The sequence below is a fragment of the Danio rerio genome, chromosome 21 (assembly GCF_049306965.1).
Source record: "Danio rerio strain Tuebingen ecotype United States chromosome 21, GRCz12tu, whole genome shotgun sequence".
Classification (NCBI taxonomy): Eukaryota; Metazoa; Chordata; class Actinopteri; order Cypriniformes; family Danionidae; genus Danio; species Danio rerio.
The window spans coordinates 23,671,059-23,695,293 of NC_133196.1; the positions used below are offsets into that span (position 1 = coordinate 23,671,059).

Consider the following 24,235-nt stretch of genomic DNA (forward strand, 5'->3'; position numbering starts at 1 on the left):
TCTAAGACTGCACTGCATCACAAACAGGAATGCTACTATAAATGGAAATCACAATATAGGCTCAGGTGTACTTCCAGAAAACATTGTCGTTGAACACAATCCACCGTGCCATTTTCACAGTCCACCATGCAGGCGTTTTCTCTGGTCCAAGGCTCATTTAAAATGGACTGTGGCAAATTGAAAAATGTTCTGGGGTCAGACAAAACAAAATTTAAAGTTCTTTTTAGAAAACTGGGATGCCATGTCATCCCGACTATAAAGAGGACAAGGACAACCTAAGTTGTTATCGGCGCTCAGTTCAGAAGCTGTTGAAGTTTAGGACTTCCGCCTCAACAATTTGTACAGTGTCTCAACTATTTTGGAATCGGGTTTGTATAATGATTTGCCTAATTGTTCAACTACTAACTGATTTGCCTGCCAAATCAGTTCGTAGTTGTACATGACAATGTACAATTAGGCAAATCATTGTACTACTAACTTGCCTAGTTACCCTTATTAGCCTAGTTAAGTCTTTGACTTAAAGCTGAATACCAGTATCTTGAAAAATCTCTAGTAAAATATTATGTAGTTAACATGGCAAAGATAAAAGAAATCAGTTTTTAGAAATTAGTTATTAATAGTATGATATTTAGAAATTTGTTGAAAAAAATCTTCTTTTCATTAAAAAGAAATTAGGGAAATATATACAGGGGGGCTAATAATTCAGAGTTCAGCTGTATACAGTGTGAGTCAAAGAAAAGACAAGCTATTTTTGTGTCTATAACAAGTTAAATTTAAAGGAGTGATCTTTAATGCACACTGTTCAAATGTAAGTGAGGTGAATATTTAGACAGTTAGAGCAATAAAACATCAAAATAGGGGTGAAAAACATCCCTTTGTTGTTCAGTGTAAAATAAATGTACAGTATGTGTATGTTTGTATATGTGTATATGTGTAAAATTGAACAACAATTATTCTAAATTGTGCAGTATTTTAAATGATTAAAAAATGTTTGCTGACAAATGTGTAAACACTAGCTCTTTAAAGATGCAGCAAATTATAAAAAAAGATTTTGGGGGCTGTTTATATGTCATCAAATTATTATTGTTTAAAATATGTATGACAAGATTTTTTAGTTTATAAACTGTTGATACACTAAATTTAGATTTTAGCTTGTGTCTTCTGTAAATTATGATCAAAAATGTCTGAAAGTTGTTATTATTTACTTTATTTTTAGAAAATTCTTTTTTGATCCACATATTGTATTAGTGTATGTACCATAAAATAAATATCTAAATATATTAAATAAATGAAAAAACTTGGATTCCATTGATACCAATGTATTTATAACTGCTCATACTGTATATTCATAGATTGTTCTCATAGATTTTCCCTTGAAACCAGTGCTACAGGCTAATCTGTAGTCACGTTGTAAGGATAGTTCACCCAAAAATGTGACTATTTTTGTCACAGTTGGATACAGTAAATTATTTATGGGTGACTTACTCCTTTAAGAAAAATTCAGAGAGTCAGAGTTCAGACTCTTAATCTGTCTGAAGCTTTTACATATGGAAATCTCTTTTGACCGCACACAGAGCTGCACTGCTTGATCTCCCACAAGACTCACTCTGACTTTTGCACACGAGGTAATGACTTTTAGTTGCTGTAAGTGTCTGTCTCGTTTTGCCTTATAGAAATGTGAGCGTTTTATATGTTTAATGTGGATTGTTCCTTAATCTGCAACATTACTGTCTCTTGTTTACTTTTATTGTTGTGCTTAATAGCGAAAAAAGCTTTGGCTTTGCCATCAAAATTTATTTTGTTTTGTGTTCAAAGAAAACTGAACATGATTTTTGTCCTGTTTTTTACTAATGTCAATTTTTTAATTTATTACATATTTAAATTAATAGAATTGATTGTTAATTGTTATTAACTGATAATTGATTCTGGATTTAGATATTGGTCTTGTGCTTTCATCAAATAGAGATACAAATGATTAATTTCCAGAACATACTCATTCACTGCTCCTTGCTGGTGGAAATATTCAGAAAAAACATCAGTTCTACATTTTGCTAAAAGGTCTTTCTCTGCACTTTTACTGTTCCTTTATACATATTTATTTTAGCTTATATAATTCTCTGGAAATATCCAGGTGGGCTCCACATGGGCAACAAACTTAATAAGCACAATCAATGCCATATAAGGCCCTAAGTGGGCCCTATGTGGGCAACCCCGGATGGGCCCCATGCGGCCCCAAGTAGGAAACACACTTAACATGGGCAACATGCAACCTATTAAAATAGGTTAAACATGGGTAGACCATATACCATATAGAGCCCCAGGTGGGTATGCCAAATGGCAAATCCAGATGGGCCCCAGGGAGGCTCCACATGGGGAAAGCACTCAATATGTGCAACACACAAGGGTCCTACTTGGGTTAAACACATAGGTTAAACAAGGAAAAACACAGTCGATGCCATATAGGTTGCTTGTGTGGGTGACAAGTAGGTGATCAGTAAATGGCTTCAGAGTTGGTAAACACATTTGGGCCTCACATGGGCCACGCCAGTGTAGCGCCACATGGGCAAACCCCTTCATAGTGGGTAAAATGTTAGAAAGGATTGAAATTTGCAGTTTAGCTTGCTGCTTGTGGTGCAGATTTGCGTCTTGTTAAAGGTCATAATTAGGAAAACATTGGGAAATAGTATAATAGTATAATATTTTGTCATATGTAGTGTTTTGCTGACTCATGACTCTTTTTCTCAGCCTCTGACCCGTATGTGATCATCACCTGTGAGGGGGAGAAGGTCCGCTCTCCTGTGCACAAGGACACGCGCTGCCCTAATTTTGACATCAAGGGAATATTCTACCGCAAAAAGCCAAAGGAAGGCATTCACATCGAGGTGAGTTGGAAGTATGTAATTACATCTCTTCCTCCTTCAGTCCTTCTCATCAACTGCTACAGATCTCCTTCCCTGTGCTGCTCTGTTCCTCTCACATTATTTCTGCTTCTCTTCTCTTATTTCCCACTTAACCCTTCCAACTGCTCCGTGACCCACTCAGATCTACAATAAGAATGTGATTGTTGACACCTTCCTGGGTCAGGTGACCCTCTTTAGTGACCCAAATGATCGCCAAGAGCAGCACACGGTCTACCTTAAAGACAAGGGCAGTCGGCAGGACAACAACCTTCCAGGGACGCTGACTGTGCGTGTGATCACCTGCACCACTTTAACCAACATCTGATCAGAATCCAAACACCTGCATCCCACTGTTTCACACTCTCTGCTTGGGTTCCTCATTCACCCACAATGCCTTTAGCCCTTATAGTTTACTACAGTAAAGGGATGGTTCACCTAAACAATGACAGTTCTGTCATTATTTACTCACTGTCATGTCATTCTAAACCCTCTTGTTTTCATGGATCAAAAAAATTAAGATGAACATTCATAGCTGGTATTGAGTACATATCAAGCTTGAGTACATATTGAGTACATATTTGATCAAGCTTCTCAGCAGGTACTGACCATGCCAATAAAGCATAATACAATTTTGTCAATTAAGCACAGTATATCACATTTGTTTTGAATCTATATAATATCTTCAGTGAAAAACAGACTGAAATTTACATTTTCATCCAAAGATGCGAATTAGGCTTAAGCTCAAAACAAAATATCATGTCCCATCGTACATATCACATCTGTTAAAACCAAATCACATGACTTTTTTTGATGCACATGCTAGAATGTGTTCAGTAAATGTGTTTCCATCAACGTTTTTGCTAATTTTTTATGCGCATTTTCAAACTTTATGCGCATCTTCTGATTGTGTGCGATGGTTCAAAATGTGCATAATAATAGGTGGATGGGAACATAGCTATTTTTATTGAGTGGTAATCATGTTGACTGGATTGAATGACTGATTTGAACTTGATTCTTTTTCTTGACAGTGAACCATTTGATCTGATTCACACATCAGTTCTCGAGGTCTCACTCAATTTCTATTGATCCTTGACTCATTGATCCATTTTCCAGTGGTTCTCTATTTAATGCTGTGACCTCATGAAACAGCATATGTGTTTTTAACATGACATTGAGTGCTTTATTTCCGGGTGAACTATACTTTCAATCCCCATCATTCATGATCATATATTGCAATGAAGGGCTATGCATTGTGTTTGCATGAGCAGCTGAAGTGATCAAGATCCTTGAGGAGTCTGAGGCGCATGATCAGCCATGTCTCGTCTCCCAGATCTGAGTTTCAGCCCAGCCCTGGCAAATCATTCAAAACCAGTTTTCCTCTTGTCTCTCTTTCCATCCCTTTTGTCCTCCACGCATTCAGTCATGACATATTCAGTCAGTGTCAACAGCTGTGCCCGTCCACACAGCTTGATCTTTAGCGAGACCCGATCGGCTCTCATTTGACTGGAAGATTTCAGTGGCCGGTGGGGCACAGCGGGCACCTCTTTGGATCCTCCGGGTCATGTAGCTTAGCAACAGAAGTCTGGAATAGAATACCGGAGCATGAAGATAAGTTCTGCTCTTACCAGTGGACACGTGCTATCAAAAGCCCACCTGGAGGATCTGCCATGCCACTTTCTGCCTGAAAAAAATGGATGGGCATTACCAGTATGCCAGGGTGGTTTGATAAACATTTTACCATTATCTTGAATGTGAGTGTGTGTGTGTTTGTGCATGTTTGGGTGACCAGATAGCCCTGATTTGATGAGCCATGTCCCACATATTTGTGAATAATTGATCTTCTGCTTTAGTAAAAATGTCATTAATATGATTTTTTAATGCTTTTTCTAGCATTAGAAACCCGCTGTGTGACTGTAACAAAAATACTGTTTTATGCACCCTGTTGCCAATATTTTTTAATATAAGAGTTTTTAATTTTTTTACATTTTTTTTATTTTGACTTTTACTTTAACTTTATTTTTGCTACACTCTTAGAAATAAAGGTATAAGAGCTGTCACTGGGATGGTACCTTTTTAAAAGCTACACATTTGTACCTAAAGGGTTCCTAATAATACATCAAGGGTACATATTAGTACCTAAAAAGTACAAAAGTGTTCCTCTTAAAATGTTTAGGTACAAATGTAAGGTTTTGAGGTACCATCTAAGGACAAATGTTTATCTTTTGAAAAGGTACCTACCACCCCAGTGACAGCTCTTGTACCTTTATTTCTGAGAGGGTATGTGCCCTTTTAACACTGTCGTTATTGACTTTAGTAGCTTTTAACATGTACAACCTAAAATCAAAACCAAACATACAAAATAATAATAAAATCTATACAAACATATAAGTAAATGCATGTACTTACACATAAAATATAAAGGTACATCATATAACAACAACGGTATATCAATGGCAGGTGATACAAGTTATACAAAGAAAAAAAAGTTTCAGCTTCCTTCAGGAAACCTACAAAGGGATCCCTAATTTTGAAAAACATTTCAGGTTTTCCCTTGACTATTTAAGTAAAATTTTCTATAGCCAAATATAAGATAATTCCTGCAACCATTGACCAGAATGCAGGCTTTCTGTATTTTTTCTAAAACGAGCTGTTATAAGTTTAGCATATAAACAGAAAGTTAACAGTTTCTTGTCTGAACTAGTAAAAGTGCTTGTAACAGGAACAAATATTTAGAATACACATTTTTTGACATTTGGGTATATCCTGTTTTAATGCTCTGGACAAAAAGTTTAGAATTTTCTCCTAAAAATTCATCCAAATATCCTGGTTATGTCCCCGAATAGAGAACAGAGACTTGTGTCTGGTAACAGACAATGGGAGTACACCAGTCTCCCATGCAGGGGAATGAGACTTTCATAAACAGTGATATAAAGTTCCTTACTCTTTTGCTATGTGCTTTTAGTAATTGTGTCGTTCTTTTTTATATTTCTGCTATTATTATTTCAATTCTAGTTATTTGTAATTTTAGTAATTGTTTTTCAATTATTTCCAAGGCAGCATTTGTCATCTCATGTTGAGATGAAAACGTATTACTGAATAACTCTCAACTGTTTTTATTTTTTATTAATTGATATTTATTTATTATTGCCTTATTTTTATAATCTTTAAATTCTTCCACAGTGTGAAGGCAAAAATGGTGCTTGCTTGCAGATTTTAACATTTTGTTTCAAAAATGTTGCACAAAAATTTCAAACATTAGGTCACAGGCTAGCGTTTATAATGTTGTTATGATTTAAAAGTTGACCCAGAGATCCAAACATTTTAATTTAATTTAATTTAATTTAATTTAATTTAATTTAATTTTAAAAAAATTAATTAATTTTTTTATTTTATTCATTTATATATTTTTTTATTTTGCTTTATCCAGCATACGCAATTATAATTAAGCAACATTTGAAAAAAAAAAATGGCTTCCATTTAAAATTTTCATGGAAATCATGAAATCATTGAGAAATAAAAAGGCTTAATGTTAACTTAAGATGTTTGACTTAAGATGTAGGGTAACAAAAAGATATTTTAATTTCTTTTAAAAATCTTACAAATGTATTTTCTGTTATTTTAGACATTTTTTAATTAAAAATGAAACAAAACCAAAATGTGCTTTTTCTAAATATCCCAGTTTTATTATCATGGTTGTCTGGTCTCCCTGGTATGTGTGTGTGTGTGCATGTTCGTTTATGTGTGTATCTGTGAGAGAGATCTGTTGGCCATCAAACTCAACCTAAGGACCGTTAAAAGGTTATGCATGTTTAAATCAAAGGGAAAAAAACTTTACCAGTGCTAGCGGTGCTCAAAGGATGAAGAGCAGGCCTTTGGACCCACACATATCTCTGGGTTTACCTCACTCTTACTCTGAGGATCGCCGCGTAAAACAAGGATTTGTCTGTGTCTTATTGACTCTTTAGTCAGACTCCTGCCAAACAGCATGTGCCATTGTTTGAGATGCGCAAGAACTGCTGCACGATTGCATTAACAGACATTCTGTACTTAAGAGAAGATCTTCTTTCGTTTCTTTTTTTTTGTTCCTGGACTTCTCTTGACAGACACTTGGTGACTATCATCACCAGCTTTGTGTCCTTTCCAATGGCTAGGTGTGCTGTTCCACCAGAGACTGCTACAGGACTCTTTGTGCACTACAACATCTTGTTTATGCTTCATGCCAAGATTTCAGTCACTATAAGTGAGTTTTGGAAAACTGACAAAAAGTCCACATCAGTCTTTTATCATGGTTTGATATGTTTTAGCATCTTCTTACGTGTCTGTTTTATTGTTTGAATGTCAGCCACACTAAAAGTAAAAGTAATAATATGTAAGCATCCTTACTTGAGAAGCTGCATAACATATTAAGAACTTTTTTATTATTATTCTTTTATTAAAATACTTTTTAGCTTTAGAAAGTTGTACTAGAATTGACATCCGGGGTCTAATTTATGAAACTGCGTAGAAACCTTCCTAAAAGTAACTGTAGGCCAGAATGAATTTTTAAGCTACATTGCTGCTTAGCATAATTGAGTACACGCCATTGAATTTTTTTTAATCAATTTTTCAGTATATATAGGCAATGTATTTTGTTGCATTTAAACAAAACAGATTTAAAAAAACAGATATATTTATTAAAATAGTATTTTAGTCACCAAACATGTTTAAAAATTGAAAGATAAAACAATTAAATTCAAGCAAAATATTGAAAAAAAAACTACAAAATTTCAACCAAATGTTTCAATTTTTTTATTCTCTTGGTTTTTAATCTTTTTTTTTTTTTTATTATTATTATTTCTCTAAAACATATAAATTTGGGTGTACAAGTTATCAGGACCGTTATCAGAAGCTATTTTGTTAGATATGCTCCAGATTTGGCTTCGGTACAGACTAATCTAATGTATATCCACAAATATAATATTGTATAGCTTCCTATTAAAAATAGGAATTTAAAAGATAGATTTGTGAGGGGTGTACTCATATATGCTGAACACTGTATTAATTAATCATTATGGCTTGTATGCTAATTTAAAGTGGTTCAATTAAGTCAATATTTAAGTTAAATGTGTTTACTTTCTCCTTTTCAAGTTTATTCACATCTTCTTGCATGGAAGTTTTCTCCTCAGTTTTGTGCGTACTCCACATTTATGAGATTTATGAGACCCCTGGTGTTTTTTATTTATTTATTAATATTTCATAACAATAAATAAATTAAAATAAAAATGCATATTACATTTTTTTAAATTACAAAGATATTAGATGGCATGAATCTTGCTAACTATAACTGTCCTGATATTTTGACTTATAAGTTTATTTCACTATATTCCAATTAAATACTAATCATGCAAACTATATATTGTAGGAAAGGTTTAGGTAATCTGAATACATATTTTTTAGGGTTTTTTTCTTATGTTGGTAGAGTAAAATATTTACGATCACGATTTAAACCCTGGGACCATTTGCGGTTAAATTTTGAAACTATAATATTCTATAGTCTAAACATAAAACATACATTTTTAGTTTCCATATCTGGATAACAGTCTTTTATTAATTTTCCACAAGAGTACTCGTTGGAGTTATAAAGCATTACTTTGCTACAGAAATCTAGATGTAAAAACAAACTATTTTTTGAGGTTAAATTAAAATAAAATACTACCAAACTGCCATTACCACTTTAGAATTTGATGTCTACTTTACAAATATTGTCAAAGTATGAAAAAATAGGGTTCATATTTCTCAAAACATACACAAGGGTGCCTTCATACGGTCACCAATGGAACCTGAATTTCAACTGGTGGTCATGTTTGGTACTGCGGCTAAACAAAATCTTACTGAAAGCTCATTTTATTTATATACTATTTTTTTTAGCTTCATAAATTTAAAGACACATACAATTTATTTTATTTTATTTTATTTTTTTAATTTTACAGCTACAGTCTGACATCTGTCTTCTTTAAGTGTCAGTAATCATCAATGTTTATGTAAGCTGAACATGCCGTTGACTTCTAAATAAACAATATCCACAATAAGTTAACGAAAAATCTATATATTTTTAAATAAATATTCATTTAAAAGTACTCTTGATATCTTATGCAGTTTTACATTTTAAGCATGTTGATGTATTTACATTAGACAAGACAAAAATAGCGATGTGCTGAGCTGAAAATGAATTCCATCATACCTTATATTTGCTATTTTATAGATCTATTCTGCAGTCATTGCTGTTTATTCATTATTGCCACCTAAGTGTTATTTGTTTTTAATAATCCTTCAATTCTTCCACAAAGTGAAGGCCAAATGGTACATGAACAACCAAGAGCCTGTTTGCAGTTTTTAACATTTTGTGTCAAAAAATAATGTAGCATAAGAATCTAAAACATTAGGTTATGATGACTACTGTTTATAATTTTGTAATGTTTCTAAACCAAGCGAGTATTGACACTCAAACCTAGATGAGCAAGAATAGAAGAGAAAAACAGCGTTATATACTGTACCAAGTTTTAACAAAGCAGTGCCAATCAGACTAACAATGTTGAATGACAGGAGCACGCCTAAGCCCAGCAGATTAGCCCTTGACCAAATGTGGCACATCCAAGAAGAAATGATTTTATTCAGGACTGAATGAAGCATTTTTTTCTTTAGCTCCATTACATTTTAGTTTTATACAACCAAATTGAATCCCCAACAATAGCCCAGTCATTCTTTTACATCATTTGTGCCTCCACAGGCCAGATTTAGACGGGTAAACAAGGGATTTAGAAAGGAATTTTTTTTGTCTATGAATGGCTTTACTTATCTCCATTTTAACCAGACTGAATTAGATAATAGAAAGGGGTTTGTACTGTTTTTAGGGCATTGATGGTTCCACGAATAACCCTTTCAATTGCGCAAATGTATTTTAAAGTGTTTAAAAATAGTTTGAAAAGCTCATTAAAAATAAGGTTCTTTTGGGAACACTTCCCAAGAAAAAGAAACGCTTTTGAAAGCTTTTTTAAGTGTATTGATTGGTATCTCAAATTTTTTGAATGAATGTGAATTTTTCATTTCTTTATTACCCTGAAGTCTAACACTGTGGCACTATTGCTCTGTTTGTTTGAGCAATCTGACCAGCAATATTGGCTTAAATCAATAGGCTGACTTTAGGGGCGTGGCTATCTCTTTGTCTGGCCAATAGTGAGTGCGGGACGTGTTCTGTGCATTTTTGTGTTCAGAAACTTATACCTTTTAATAAATAGCCTTAAATCTAGTCAGTTTGCTGTTGAACACAACAAACCTTGCATTCTTCTTTTATGTTATTTCATCCAAAGCATAAATCTGTCAATTTTCTGTTTTATTGAGAATTCTGTGAAAGATGCCAATGTGCCAGTACAGTTGGAGCCATATGCATTTTGTGTCTTTTTTCTTTCTTTATTGTTTTGCCAAATAACACACAGCTATGGAAAAAATGTAAAGATCAAGTGAATAATGATCAGTTTCTCTGGATTCAATAGGTATGGGTTTGAGTTAAATGATGGAATTGTTCTGTAAAATTCAGAGAAAATTTGTTAAAAAATATTGACAGGTAATATTTTATTTTTATTTGAGGCATCAGGGTGGCACAGTAGGCAGCACAATTGCCTCACAGCAAGGTTGCTGGTTTGAGCCTTGGCTGGATCAGTTGGCAATTATGTGTGGAGTTTGCATGTCCTCCCCGTGTTCGTGTGGGTTTCCCCCAGGTGCTCTGGTTTGCCCCATTAGTCCAAAGACATGCGGTAGATGTGAATTGAATAAGCTAAATAAGGTAAATTGATCAGAATAAGATTTTTAAAATTGCTATGATTGAAAATCTGTAATTTCTCCAAATATTTAATTCTTAAACTTCATTGTCTTAAACTGAATATAAAAATGTCTGAAAAGGTAAATCAGTGTTTCTCAACCGGAGGACCACAAGCTCTGCACATTCTCCATGTCTCCTTAACCAAACACACCTGATTCAGATCATTAGCTCATTAGCAGAGACTGAAAGACCTGTAATGGGTGTGACAGAAAAAGGAGACATCCAAAACATGCAGTGTTGGTGGTCCTACAGGAACATGGTTGAGAAACATTGACATAAGTGACAAAATTTTTAGTTAAAAATATGAAGAAATGTTATTAGTAGTTTACAAAATACATTTTGCACCAATTCTGTATTGACTTTAGGTTTGATGTTATCACACCGGGGAAGGCAGCGGCGCAGTAGGTTGTGCTGTCGCCTCACAGCGAGAAGGTCGCTAGGTCGCTGGTTCGAACCTCGGCTCAGTTGCTGTTTCTGAGTGGAGTTTGCATGTTCTCCTTGCCTTTGCGTGGGTTTCTACCTGGTGCTCCGGTTTCCCCCACAGTCCAAAGACATGCGGTACAGGTGAATTGGGTAGGCTAAATTGTCCGTAGTGTATGAGTGTGTGTGTGAATGTGTGTGTAGATGTTTCCCAGAGATGGGTTGCGGCTGGAAGGGCATCCGCTGCGTAAAAACTTGCTGAATAAGTTGCTGGTTCATTCCGCTGTGGCGACCCCGGATTAATAAAGGGACTAAGCCGACAAGAAAAGTCGTTATCGTAGTTGTGAATGTTATCACACCTGTATAAATAAATATTAACATTTTACTCAAACCCATACCCAATACATTTAATAAATCAAAATGATAAAATTCAGGTAGCCTCTTCATTTTTTCATAGACGGATGTGTCCATTGGCAAATAATTATGAACTTTTGAAGTTCAAATGCCTTTCAGTGTCAATTGTGTGTGTTTGTTTGTTTGTTCAGTTTTCCGTTGAATTCTCCTCAACCCTGGCCATGCAATAGAACAAGGTCCTGGTTCACTCAGATAGTTGTGCATGCTTCAGATCAAATAGAGGAACGTTTGCCATGTCGTGTGAAGTGGATCTGGATGCTGCTTCCGTGATCTTACACTGCATGTGGGTTCGTGTTTGTTTACAAACCAGATTTTTACACAGTATGACTTTATAAAGTAACACGGCACACACTGTTTCTGCAGCTTATGCAATGCGTCCATGATGGAGACAAACATTTGCAGAGGATTTCCATTTTCACTCTCAACATGAGACTTTAAATTGCTTATAATAATCACATGGCAAATTGAAATCCTCTGAAGCGCTGGCATTGTTTGGAGTGTTTCTGCTGGCTGTTTTTTTTTTTGTGATGTTTGTGGCTCTGCTGCATGTACTTTGGCTGAGTGAACCTCTTTTCTTTACCACACGCCGTCATGCCATGTTGGACTTTCTCTATAGGCATCTTGATAGAGTACAGCCTTAAAAACCAGTGAATGCTTGTGGAGCGAGTGAATCTTATCGCTCTGTCATTTTTTTGACATGGGTCAGACGTCCAGAGAATGAGCTTGTGATACTCTTGTATTTTTTCTGCTGATGTTGAACTTGAAACTGACGTACACATACATATATATCTATATATACATAAACAGAAATCTACAGAATATCTTCTTGCATGGTATCATTCTATGAAGCATAGCTGAGATATTATCTTTATAACAAGTATCTTTTATCAGCATTTTATACTCCTTTGTTTACTGTTTTATATCTAGCCATTGAATCTTGTGTTCAGAAAAAGAAAAGAAAAACGAGCAGACACTGACATATATATGATATATTTACTGATTGTAGGGTTTTCTGTATTTTATCTCTGTTTAAATGTGTTTTATTTTTGCGTGTGAGTCTCTCCTGGGTTACACTGTGGTTATTTGATAAACTTATTTGAAGTACCTTTTTTTCTTTTGTATTTTGTCAACTTGTGGCATGACTTTCAAATAAAAAAGAAAAAAAAAACTTTCAGGAGTTTTTCATTGAGCTAATTTTGGCATACAAGGATTTTCAAAAATGCATTTTCTGTATTTTCTTACTTCACTTATGCTGCACTATTTCACTTCCGTTTTATATGCACACATACTATTTTGACATGGCACCATGTAGGTGAGTAAACAGATGTTTAAATACTCTTTCAAATTTGTATTTCATTTTATTGTTGTGTTTGTTTTCATTTGTTTGGTTTGTTATGTTTTGATGGCTACATAAAAGAGGAAACTGATATATACTTTTATAACACTATTGTTTTTTGTGTTTTGTTTTGTTTGTTTTGGTTGTTTTGTTTGTTTGTATTGTTTTGTTTTGTGTTGTTTGATTTGTTTAGTTTAGTTTAGTTTTGTTTTTTTTTGTGTGTTTTGTTTTGTGTTTTGTTTGATTTGTTTTGTGTGTGTGTTTTGTTTTGTTTATTTTGTTTTGTTTATTTTTGTTTGTTTTTTTGTTTTGTTTTGTTTTGGTTGCTGTTTTGTTTGATTTTTTTGTGTGTGTGTGTGTGTGTGTTTTGTTTTGTTTGTTTTGGTTGTTTTGTTTGAATTGTTTGATTTAGTTTTTGTGTTTCGTTTTGTTTTGGTTGTTTTGTTTGTGTTTTTGTTTTGTTTTGTTTGGTTTTTTTGTTTTGTTTTGTTACATGAAGGTGAGTAAAATATGAAATATTTGTTGTTTTGTTTTGTTGTTTTGAAAGCTACATAAAGTTAATTATACTTATTAATATTAAATTATACAAAATTGAGTTGCTGTTTTTAAATCATAGTTCTATTTTTTATTCTTTCTTTCGGATCAGAAATGTATCAGAAAAAATATTTATATAATTGATATAACAATTGTATAAGTTTATCTTAATTATTTTTTTGTATTTATTGTACACATAGTATTCTATTTATTATATTATACAACAACAAATGTAACCATTAGAGATATTATAAAGAATAAGTTTTTCAACTGCCCCTTTACGGTTATTGTATATTTTGGATTCCTGCCATTTCCACATAAGCCCAACAATCATTGGACACACCCAACATTTATTTATACATACAAAAGCTTGACCTTTTCGTGTTCGCTTTGCAGTCCAGTTTGAGGCATGAAAGAGCAGAAGGAAACAAGAACTCCTGTACTTCATCTAAAGTGACCCTCAGATCAGCCCGGCTTCCCTCCCCCACAGCCAATGCCCAAATCCCGCCCTGCTAAGCTGGATCAGAAAACTCTACCACCGCTAACCAGCTACAACATTACCCAGCATCCCACAGCAACAGGTAGCTGTTAAACACAAGCAGCACAACTGAGTGACTGTGCAAGAATCTACGTCATGCTCTGATATAACTGACACCTGTCAATGATCTGACACCAGATCAGCTTTTGAACGTGTGGACATACATCTCCATTGGGGACAGAGAGACGGACCAAGATAGAGGAAGAAGAAGAAAAAAGGAGAGCAGAACAAACACTTGAGTCACTGTGAGGTGAGCGAGGCTTAGCCGTCCAGCACATCATGCTCTTTTAAGGCTTTAGGGAAAGCTACTTACTCCTGGTTGTTTTCTGCTCTGCTGTGTTGGGTTGTGTTGGGATGTACCAGGCCTCATGAGGAACCATTTATGCCTTTCTGTACTGTTAGAGCAGAGTAGTGGGCAAAAACGATGCCTTTGGGAAATTGATAGAGTCACATTTTATTGAAGCAAATTGATGTGGTGTTGGTGTAGGTTTTCTAAGCATATTGGGTTTGGTGATGTTTGGAGCTGGTCAAACTTTTGTATGTGCTCAGAATTGTTAAAATATGCTTGTTGAGGAGTGTACAAGGACAACATTCAAGAGAGAGCTAATTAAATATTAATCACTCATTGTAGTTCAGTCAGTGTATGCTTTACTTCCTACAAGTTTTTTGTTTTTCTATGCATATTTAACATTGGCAGCAGATTTGTCAGTTTTTATCTCTTTTGGTGTCGTTCTTTCATTATATTTTGGGGATTTAATTATAATTTTAGGTTCATTAAAAGTAATTATTGTACAGATGTCTCCTCTGGACATTACCTTTAGACAGTTTTTTAGGAGAGAGAAGATACAATGCAGGATTTTGAAATACTTTCACATAAACAGGACAAAATGTTTTTCTTTGTTTTTGTCTCATTTTCTAGTTAGAAAATAGGTAGAGATCCTTACATTAGAAAGATTTTCATGGAGAAATTAAATTGTTGTAGATAAAAAGACATTTTTTGAGAGAAAATATATTTTATAACAACTATTTTTTATTTTAAACATTGTCATACAAATTGAGAAAGGTTTATTTTTAGTTTGGCACCTATTTAACATGAGCAATATTTAAGGGAAAATGTTCAAGGCTTATTTAGGCATTCGTAAGTGTATTATGGGTAAAACACACACACACACACACACACACACACAAATAAATATATATATATAAAAACAAAAATACAACAAGAATAATATACACTCAAAATAACTTAATACACTTTGACAGAAAAAATAATAATAATACTTATTAAATAATGCAGCAATAACATATTTGTCTAATATATATATATATATATATATATATATATATATATATATATATATATATATATATATATATATATATATATATATATATATATATATATATATATATATATATATATATATATATATATTATGTCCATCAGTTCAACAAAATATTCACCATCTAGATTCTCCAAAAAGTCATAGAATATTTTCCAAATAGACCAAAATATATAAATTTTGTTTTTAAAAAAAAAATAGGTAATTTTTCTAAGGCAAGACAAGAGGTCATCCCCTTCATCCACTGAGATACACCAGGACTGTCTTTTTTTCCAAGAACATGCAATTACATGTTTAGCTTCCAGCAAACATAAAATTAACAGCAATTGGTCACATTAAAGTTTAATGGACAAAGAAAAAATGTCTTAAATTGAAGCGGTTCAGTGGAATAGTGCAGAATTAGTATTCTGCCTTGTTCTGTCTTATACAGTATGTACGCTATTGTAATCTATTTTAAGTTATTCATTCAATCATTTTCTTTTCGGCTTAGTCCCTTTATTAATCCGGGGTCGTCACAGCAGAATGAACCGCCAACTTATCCAGCACGTTTTTACGCAGCGGCTGCCCTTCCAGCCGCAACTCATCTCTGGGAAACATCAACACACACTTATTCACACTCATTCACTACGAACAATTTAGCCTATACCAATTCACCTGTACCACATTTCTTTGGACTGTGGGGGAAACCGGGGCACCCGGAGGAAACCCACACAAACACAGGGAGAACATGCAAACTCCACACAGAAACCCCAACTGACCCAGCCAAGGCTCGAATCAGCGACTTAGCGACCTTCTTGCTGTGAGGCGACATGACTACCTACTGCACCACTGTGAGAATGAACAGCCTGCAAAAAAAATAATTTCAAAGATATTAATATTTCCAATTAAAACAAGTTATTTTCTGTAACTTAAGCTGTATGTTAACTCAAAAATGACGTTAATGCAAGTGCTAATCTGAATAATATATTGGTTAAACTTTTTAATGAAGTCTTATTTGTTAACATTACCTAATGCGTTGAGTAACATTCATTCATTCATTCATTCATTTTCTTGTCGGCTTAGTCCCTTTATTAATCCGGGGTCACCACCGCCAACTTATCCAGCAAGTTTTTACGCAGCGGATGCCCTTCCAGCCGCAACCCATCTCTGGGAAACATCCACACACACACATTGACACACACACTTATACAGTATGGACCCAATTCACCTGTACCTTTAGACTGTGGGGAAAACCGGAGCACCCGGAGGAAACCCAGCGACCCAGCGACCTTCTTGCTGTGAGGCAACAGCACTACCTACTGCGCCACTGCCTCGCCCCCATTGAGTAACATGAAGGGCCCTATCATACACCCGGCGCAATGTGGCGCGCGGCGCAATACTTGTTTGCTAGTTTTAGCTTGGCGCAAGAGTTGTTTTGAGGCGTTGCGCCACGCTGTTTAAATAGCAAATGCATTAGCGCTCATATGTGCGCCCATAGGCGTTCTGGTCTAAAAAGGAAGGCGTTCTGAGGCGAGACCAAAACAAACCCAGTCTAAACTCCAGCTCAGAGTTGCGCCTCGCTTACACACTGCTTAATAGCCTACACACAAGATGTAGAGCAATACGCAAATATCTTTAAAAAATTAAAATGTTAAGGATAGGCCTATTTATAGGATATAATAAGAATATATATAGGATATAAATATAAAGGATAAAATATTACAAAACATATTATTTTCTAGCCTACATAAATATGAAAAACCACAGTTTTTTTTTTTACGTCTTCATCTCGGGAGGCTTTTTCAGTTCATTCATAACAATTTGCTTTTGTATAATGTTTTCATTATTAGCAGTATTATTTATTATATCCATATTTATATTTGTTTTATTAAAAACAAGCTTAGATTTGCCCACCTGTCAGGTTTTAGACTATATGGGGCACAGCATGTGTTTTTGGATATAACTCAGGTTTTTGACCACACTTGGTTATTATTGTTTATTTATTCGTTTGCTAGAAAATAAGAACTGAATTTAGAAATAGTTTCAAACAAATATTTGCACTTAAATACATAAATTAATTATTTATAGGCTAATTGATGTCTGTGCGTAAAGGTTTCCCTATCCAAGAGCGAAAGTGAAAGGAGATGAGACTCTGATTGGTTTATTCTCAAAACACACCTATAACTCATTAAGAAAATAAACTCAACCCTTTTAGATCATGCTCCACGGCGCAAAGCGGATTTTGCCATCCTTAAATTAGCAAATATGAGTTCTGACACGCCCTGAAAGCGTTTGTGCCCTGCGCTTTGCGCTCTGCATATGGACCATCAAAATAGAGCCTGAACATTGAACTCTAAAGGACAATGTATATTTACAACATTTTTATTGTTGACTAATCCAGATCTTCATAGTAGTTCACACTAAATTAACTTAATTAATGTAATTTTAACAAGTGGTGTAACCTTCCTCTGATTATTAATAGTAACCTGTACGCACACACACACACACACACACACACACACACACACACACATATACATGTATGTATGTATGTATACATACATACATACATATATATATACATACATACATATATATATATTCTATTGTAAATCTATATTCATAGCTGATACAACCTGTATATAATGTTCATAGTACATCTATCTGAAAATATATCCATAGTTTTTCTATAATTGCACTTTATAACTTATACTTATATCCTGCACTTGCTACTATTGGTTAAACCAAAACTGCATTTCATTGCCCTGTACTAGTACATGTGTAATGACAATAAAGTTGGATCTAATCTAATCTTAACAATGTTTTATTACAGAATTTCTGTAGGCTTTGTTAATATTAGGAAATAATACATAAATAAGGTTTTAGAAATTCACAGTGCATTAACAGAAACAATACAATGTTATTAAATGTTGGCAGTATTAAGATAAAAAGGCAATGTAACAAATATACAATATTCAATACACATACTAGTAATAATGCAATTTTTATTGTCTTTCTTTTATTGCGTAATTTTTGGCGGGGCAAAAGTTTCTGCTTAATTTTTATTGATGCCTATGAAAATTGCGAAGCTTTGAAAGTAATTTGTTTGATTTATTTAGAGTGCCAAAGTGTGGATGGCAAGAGAAGTGAGCGTGATCTGACAGACACAGAGGAAGTGACTGTGTTAATCTGCCTCTGGCACTCACTGAGCTGCTGGATTTTGCAGTTTACAGGGCCACAAGATTTAAGATCTTTCGCGAGTGCTGGTCCAGAGCAAACGACTACTTATGAAACATGCCGCATAAACGTCTGATCTGTAAGTCTAGAAAAACATGAGCAATATTTAAGGGAAAATGTTCAAGGCTTATTTAGGCATTCGTAAGTGTATTATGGGTAATTATGGCTTCTAAAAATGTATTTCTGCCATTGAAATGGTCCTATAAACTGAGATAAAATGTGGTTCAGGTAAGAAAGCAAGAACTTTTTCAGTAATCGGTTTTTAATAGGCTAAGTAATATATCATGGTATTTTCATATGATATGTTACACATGCCAATGTTGAGAATGAATTACACTAGTGTATAGAAATGCTACAGTTTATCTCTGTTTTCCTTTCAGCTTATTAAAATCATCAAGTTAGTGTGGCTTATAACTAGTTTTAGTACTTAAAATGATGAGTAGTTTGCCAGACTGCAGTTTCATAGTAGATTCCCTGACATTCAACGTGCATATAATCAACATACAGTAACTGGGAGTTTTGTTAACAGAGTGATGATACTTTTCTTTTGACAAACCATGAAATCCTCCAGTAATTGTTTTCATAATAATCCACCCTATACATCTTTCTCTTTTTTTCATTTTTAAACATAAACAGCTTAAACGTAAACATAAGCAGTGAGAACAATGGTTTTGTGTATCAGTTAGGTGTTTGGGGGGCTAGCAGATGTTCGTAGAGAAGGGTCTTGTTTTTCTATTTGTCTTATAGGATTGTAATGTTGGAGATATACAGTATAAATTGTTCCTATTTTTGTGTGCCTTTCTAGAGATTGTGACTGTTTTATATTTTGCCTATTAGTTATCAATATTAATACTACAGCATACAATAGTCAACATTTGAAGTGGATCAAAAAAAATTTTTAAATTGACAAGAATTGGTGTTGCTGCATACTGTAAGTTTTAGGGCAGCTTTGGTGAAGGTTTTGATCCACTTTAAATGTTGACTGCTGTAAATGGTATCTTGATTGCTTTTTTTTGCTCCATCTATTTATTTAACATAGGCTCATTCTGAAAATGCCATTCCTTTTAGCGTTTAACTGCTGACCGCTGACCTTCATTTGGACGGCTTTCCCGCTGTTGCCAGTTTGTTCAGTTAGCTCACCATGTACGTCAGTGGACTTGAGATGCAGAGAAGAGTTGACCACGACGATGGGGTTCGAGTCCGGTGAAAAACAGTTCCAGAAAGCGCGTAAGACAAAAACAAAAACCAAAAAATTAAATAAACAAGTAGATAACAGGGTGAGAATGTGGTAAAACATGGTAAAAATTAGGCGAGTGCTTTTAATTTTTTGGATGGCTTTTTAAAATTGTCAGTTAGGTTAAGGAAAGGGGGTGGGCGGGTCAAACGGTACTTTTGAAAATACTATTGGTTGAGTTTAGGAAAGGAGGAGGGTGGGTCAGTCTATCGGTTAGTCAGTCATTCAGTCATTCAGTCAGTCGACAGTGGCCTCCTATGGATTTACGCGAGAAGAGCAGGCACAAATGTACTCACGAGAGAAATTTGAGATCTCAAAAAGCATACACAGCAGCCCCTGGTGGATTAATGAAAAAACGAGAACTGCAAAACAAAAAACATTGCTCCTGGGACATATTTGACGCTCTCCAGAAATGTATATAGAGGTACGTTTTCAGAATGAGCCTGGGTTGTATTTATTAATTTTTAAATATATTTTTGTTATTTGCGTACTCTTTGTATTTAATCACTGATTAGTTAATTTTTGTTATTTTTATAATCCGCTTTTTTTAGTCTATTTGCACTATAATGCCTGACACAATATTTTTAAAAAAGCTTCTAACTGATTGTATTTTTGAAAGCCTGATATTTTTAAATAAACATGTCACTAAAACAGCTTAACATAAGCTATAAACAAACTACAACTCCAAATTAATGATTGCAATTTATGATTTATGACTGTGATTTAGTGCCTTGTATTATTATTTGAATCATTTATTTTTAACTAACTTTACCAAAGACGAATAAACACTGTAGTGTATTGTTCATTGCTTGTTCATGTCAGTAAATACATTACCTGATGGAACCATATTGTTAATCCCTTTGTTACCCAAAATACAAGTGCATCTCCAGATTTATATCTAAATCAAACTATTAATTCATTTTAGTTCTAGAGTATTGTACCACTTTTTTTTGCTTTTGATTATCGAAAATCACACCCTCGAAAACTAAATTGGTCTTTATACTGTGCTTAATCTGTGTGATTAACATCCATGCTAATCTTCTTATAGAGTGTGCCATGAGGAAACACATGCCTCAGTCTCACTTCCAAAACTGCATTCTCACGTTTAACCTGACTGCACTGACATGAACCTGTTAATGTCTAAAATACATCTGAGTGGCAGTTATTTTTTAGGATGCCTGCTCGTGACGCAGGTGAGAATGGAATCAGATATGCAGTGTCAAAAAAGACAAAAAAAATCTAAATGCAATGACTGAACTTTAATATTGAAACAGCAGTTTGCATAGTGCTGAGCTTATCCAGAGAAATCTGCGTAAGCTTCTAAAGACTCGCTCTCCTGCCCTGGCACTCACCTGACCTACACTGGACACATGGGTGCTGTGCTGTTAACCAGTTTCCATGGATAGTTTACCCATGAATTGCTTTTCATTTTTTTCATCCACAGGTAATCCATGATGTAGGTTACTTTTTTCTTCAGTAACAGTGAAGAAGATTTTTAGTTGAAACGATGGTAGCTAAAAGCGGTATATTTTGGTTTGTCTGTTTGTAAGGTATTAATTTACAACACACATGAAAAAGTTGCTAGAACAATTTATAGTACCTTGAACTGTTAACACTTTGTTAATGAATGCTACAGCATACTGTAGTTATAGCAGTATGCATTTTAATTTATAATTAAATATATGTTATTATATATATATATATATTATAGGAAACTGTAATAAATGCTGTAGTATACTTTGGTTTTTACTATAGTAAACTGCATGTGGCACATTATAGTTTGATATATCAAAGGGATTCTTAACCGGTGGGCATCAGTTATCCTGTAGGTGAGCCACAAGATCAGGGGGCTAAATTAACTTAAATATTATACTATAATTATTGGATTTTATTATTATATGCTATATCAAAATTATCGAAGTAATAGAATTTCTCATTCTCTGTGATTAATTACTTCAGACTTGTTTTAAATACAGATATAACAGTGGCTTCAACGTCCAAGATTAAAGTTATGATAACCAGTTAGCGCGTGCCTCATGTCTGCCACTTGTAGGCTACTATATCAAAGTCGCACAAGTCTGTAGATTCACAAACTATGCGTGCTCTCTTTGTGTGAACACTTTAAAATAACCGCTTACATACATTTCAAATAATCGTTCTTAGAACATTAAATATTTTGGTGGAAATTTAGGTTTTGATAACGTTGCAAGAACATTAATCTAACCATAAAAAAGTTCTAACATTGTTAAGCAAACTGGACATTTCAACATTCTTGGAACGTTCCAAATAAACGTACTTAGAACTTAATGTTTTAGTGGAAATTTAGGTTTTGAAAACGTTGTCAGAACGTTATGCTAACCATAAAAATATTTTAGGAACATCACGCAAACAGGAAATTTCAACATTCTTGGAACGTTACAGATAACGTTATGAGAACGTTCTCACAACCTAAATTTGTTAGCTGGGTGGTTGTCCAAATGAATGTTTTGCAAGTTTTTTACAACAGACGCACACCAGTTTAAGAGGATCTACCTAGACTTTGTAGTGTTTAAATTCTGAACAGCTGTTCAGTTTCTGACAGCGATCTCCAGTAATATCCAGCTGCAAACCCAACCGCCCTAGGATTGATGTGTTTTAACAGATTTAGAGTTTTTTTTACTTTATTTTACATTATTTTTAATGTACATGAACAGTGGATTAATTGATGAATACTATTCAGTCCAGTTCAAAGCAGCAGATTTTTTATTTTTTTATTTATTTATTTATTTTATTTTTTTTGCCATCTCCTGTTATCCTCTCAGGTTCATTTATTGAAGAAAAGGCCCAAATACTTTGCAGTTGTAAAGAATAACTGAAGTAAAAAATTCAGAATTTAGCTTTGAAACGGGGTGTGTTTGTTAAAAAAAATATATATGTTATTATATATTATATAGTATATTAAAATATATATGTAGATGTAGAAAAGTAAGAGAATTAAATTAGAAGGCAAATTAAATATTTTGCTAATTAATAAAGGTTTAAAATAAGCTTTTTGTCTAGACAACCAGTTTAAGAGAAAATGTCTCGAAGTGAAAAGACTGAGAACCCCTGCATATAGTTTTCGAAAACTTAGTACAACAGGGCGATGTTAAACATGCTAGTGATAGGATAAACATGATAGAAAAATGTATGCGACATATTAATTCATGCTAGCAAAACACTGCATGCCAGCACATGTGTATAAAAACATGTTAAGAACATAATATAATACCCAAATGTTAATTTTTCATTTCATTTTCTTGTCGGCTTAGTCTCTTTATTAATCCGGGGTCGCCACAGCGGAACGAACCGCCAACTTATCCAGCAAGTTTTTACGCAGCGGATGCCCTTCCAGCCGCAACACATCTCTGGGAAACATCCACACACACATTCACACACTACGGACAATTTAGCTTACCCAATTCACCTGAACCACATGTCTTTGAACTCTGGGGGAAACCGGAGCACCCGGAGGAAACCCACGCGAACGCAGGGAGAACATGCAAACTCCACACAGAAACGCCAACTGAGCCGAGGTTCGAATCAGCGACCCTGCGACCTTCTTGTTGTGAGGTGACAGCACTACCTACTGCGCGACTGCCTCGCCCTACCCAAATGTTAAGATGTTAGAAATGTGTTAGCAACATGGTAATTAATGCTAGCACATTGATAGCAAAATGTTAAACATGATAGCAACAAACATTTGGTAAAAGTTATTAGAATGTGTTAGCAACATTTTATTTCTTGCTAAAACGTTAAATTGTGCAAGCAGCAATGTGTTAATACATAAATATGTTCTTTATTTCTTTCTTTTCAATTTATCCTAAGCTAGAACTTTCTGGCAAGGCTTGTAATTTTTTTTTTTAGATCTGAATATTATTTCTGGTAATTGTGTTGTAGGCAACACAACCAGCACTTCAGGCAAAATGCACCACTTAAAAGAAGTAAAAGGAATACATTTTGAACACTGACACTTAATCACTATAGTGAAAAGCTTCAGAGACAGGACTGTGTGGGGTTGACAGTGCAAATTGTCCCTTTGACCTGATCGGCGGGCCAATTAGCAGAGAGCACAAGCTCATCTAAACTGTCTGTCTGCCCTGACGCCTTCTGCTGTGACTATAAGTTATGCCATTACCTCACAATCTTAGAAATGTTTAATCCATTAGCTGCGTCTTGTCATTATAAATGACTAGTTCCAGACTACAGTCTTTTAGCCTTTAAATCATTGAGAGAAGCTCATTGTCTTAGGTTTTCATACTGGCTGTGATGACGTGTGTTTTATAAGGTTGCTTGAATTCATCTATTGTTGGATCTGCTTCAGCAGTTGTGTATTATTCACATTTGGGATCAAGCAGCTGCTTAAAGTAACTACAAGCAGGGTTTTATTTTTTAAAAAAAAAGGTGTCCAGGGTGATGTTATGTAG

At 34.4% G+C, this 24,235-nt stretch overlaps 2 protein-coding genes across 9 annotated transcripts in view; both read left to right on the forward strand.

Annotated features, from left to right (window-relative positions):
- Positions 1–4,769, forward strand: part of capn5b (calpain 5b) — a 70,654-nt gene extending 65,885 nt beyond the window's left edge. Inside the window, exons 12-14 of one of the 2 annotated variants that reach the window (XM_009295397.5) lie at positions 1,575–1,625; positions 2,746–2,882; positions 3,043–4,769. In XM_009295397.5, coding sequence (XP_009293672.1) covers positions 1,575–1,625; positions 2,746–2,882; positions 3,043–3,225 — 371 coding nt within the window. In that variant the 3' untranslated portion in view covers positions 3,226–4,769. The remainder of the gene's footprint in view (positions 1–1,574; positions 1,626–2,745; positions 2,883–3,042) is intronic. The other variant, XM_001345078.8, reaches the window with a different exon arrangement.
- A 9,086-nt stretch (positions 4,770–13,855) lies between these two features.
- The window catches only part of myo7ab (myosin VIIAb), an 85,265-nt gene continuing 74,885 nt past the window's right edge, over positions 13,856–24,235 (forward strand). For 6 of the 7 annotated variants that reach the window (XM_073935303.1, XM_073935304.1, XM_073935307.1 and 3 more), the window contains exon 1: positions 14,013–14,247. The gene's annotated coding sequence lies outside the window, so the exon portion shown is untranslated. Of the gene's footprint in view, positions 14,248–24,235 lie in introns of all 7 variants that reach the window. The other variant, XM_073935305.1, reaches the window with a different exon arrangement.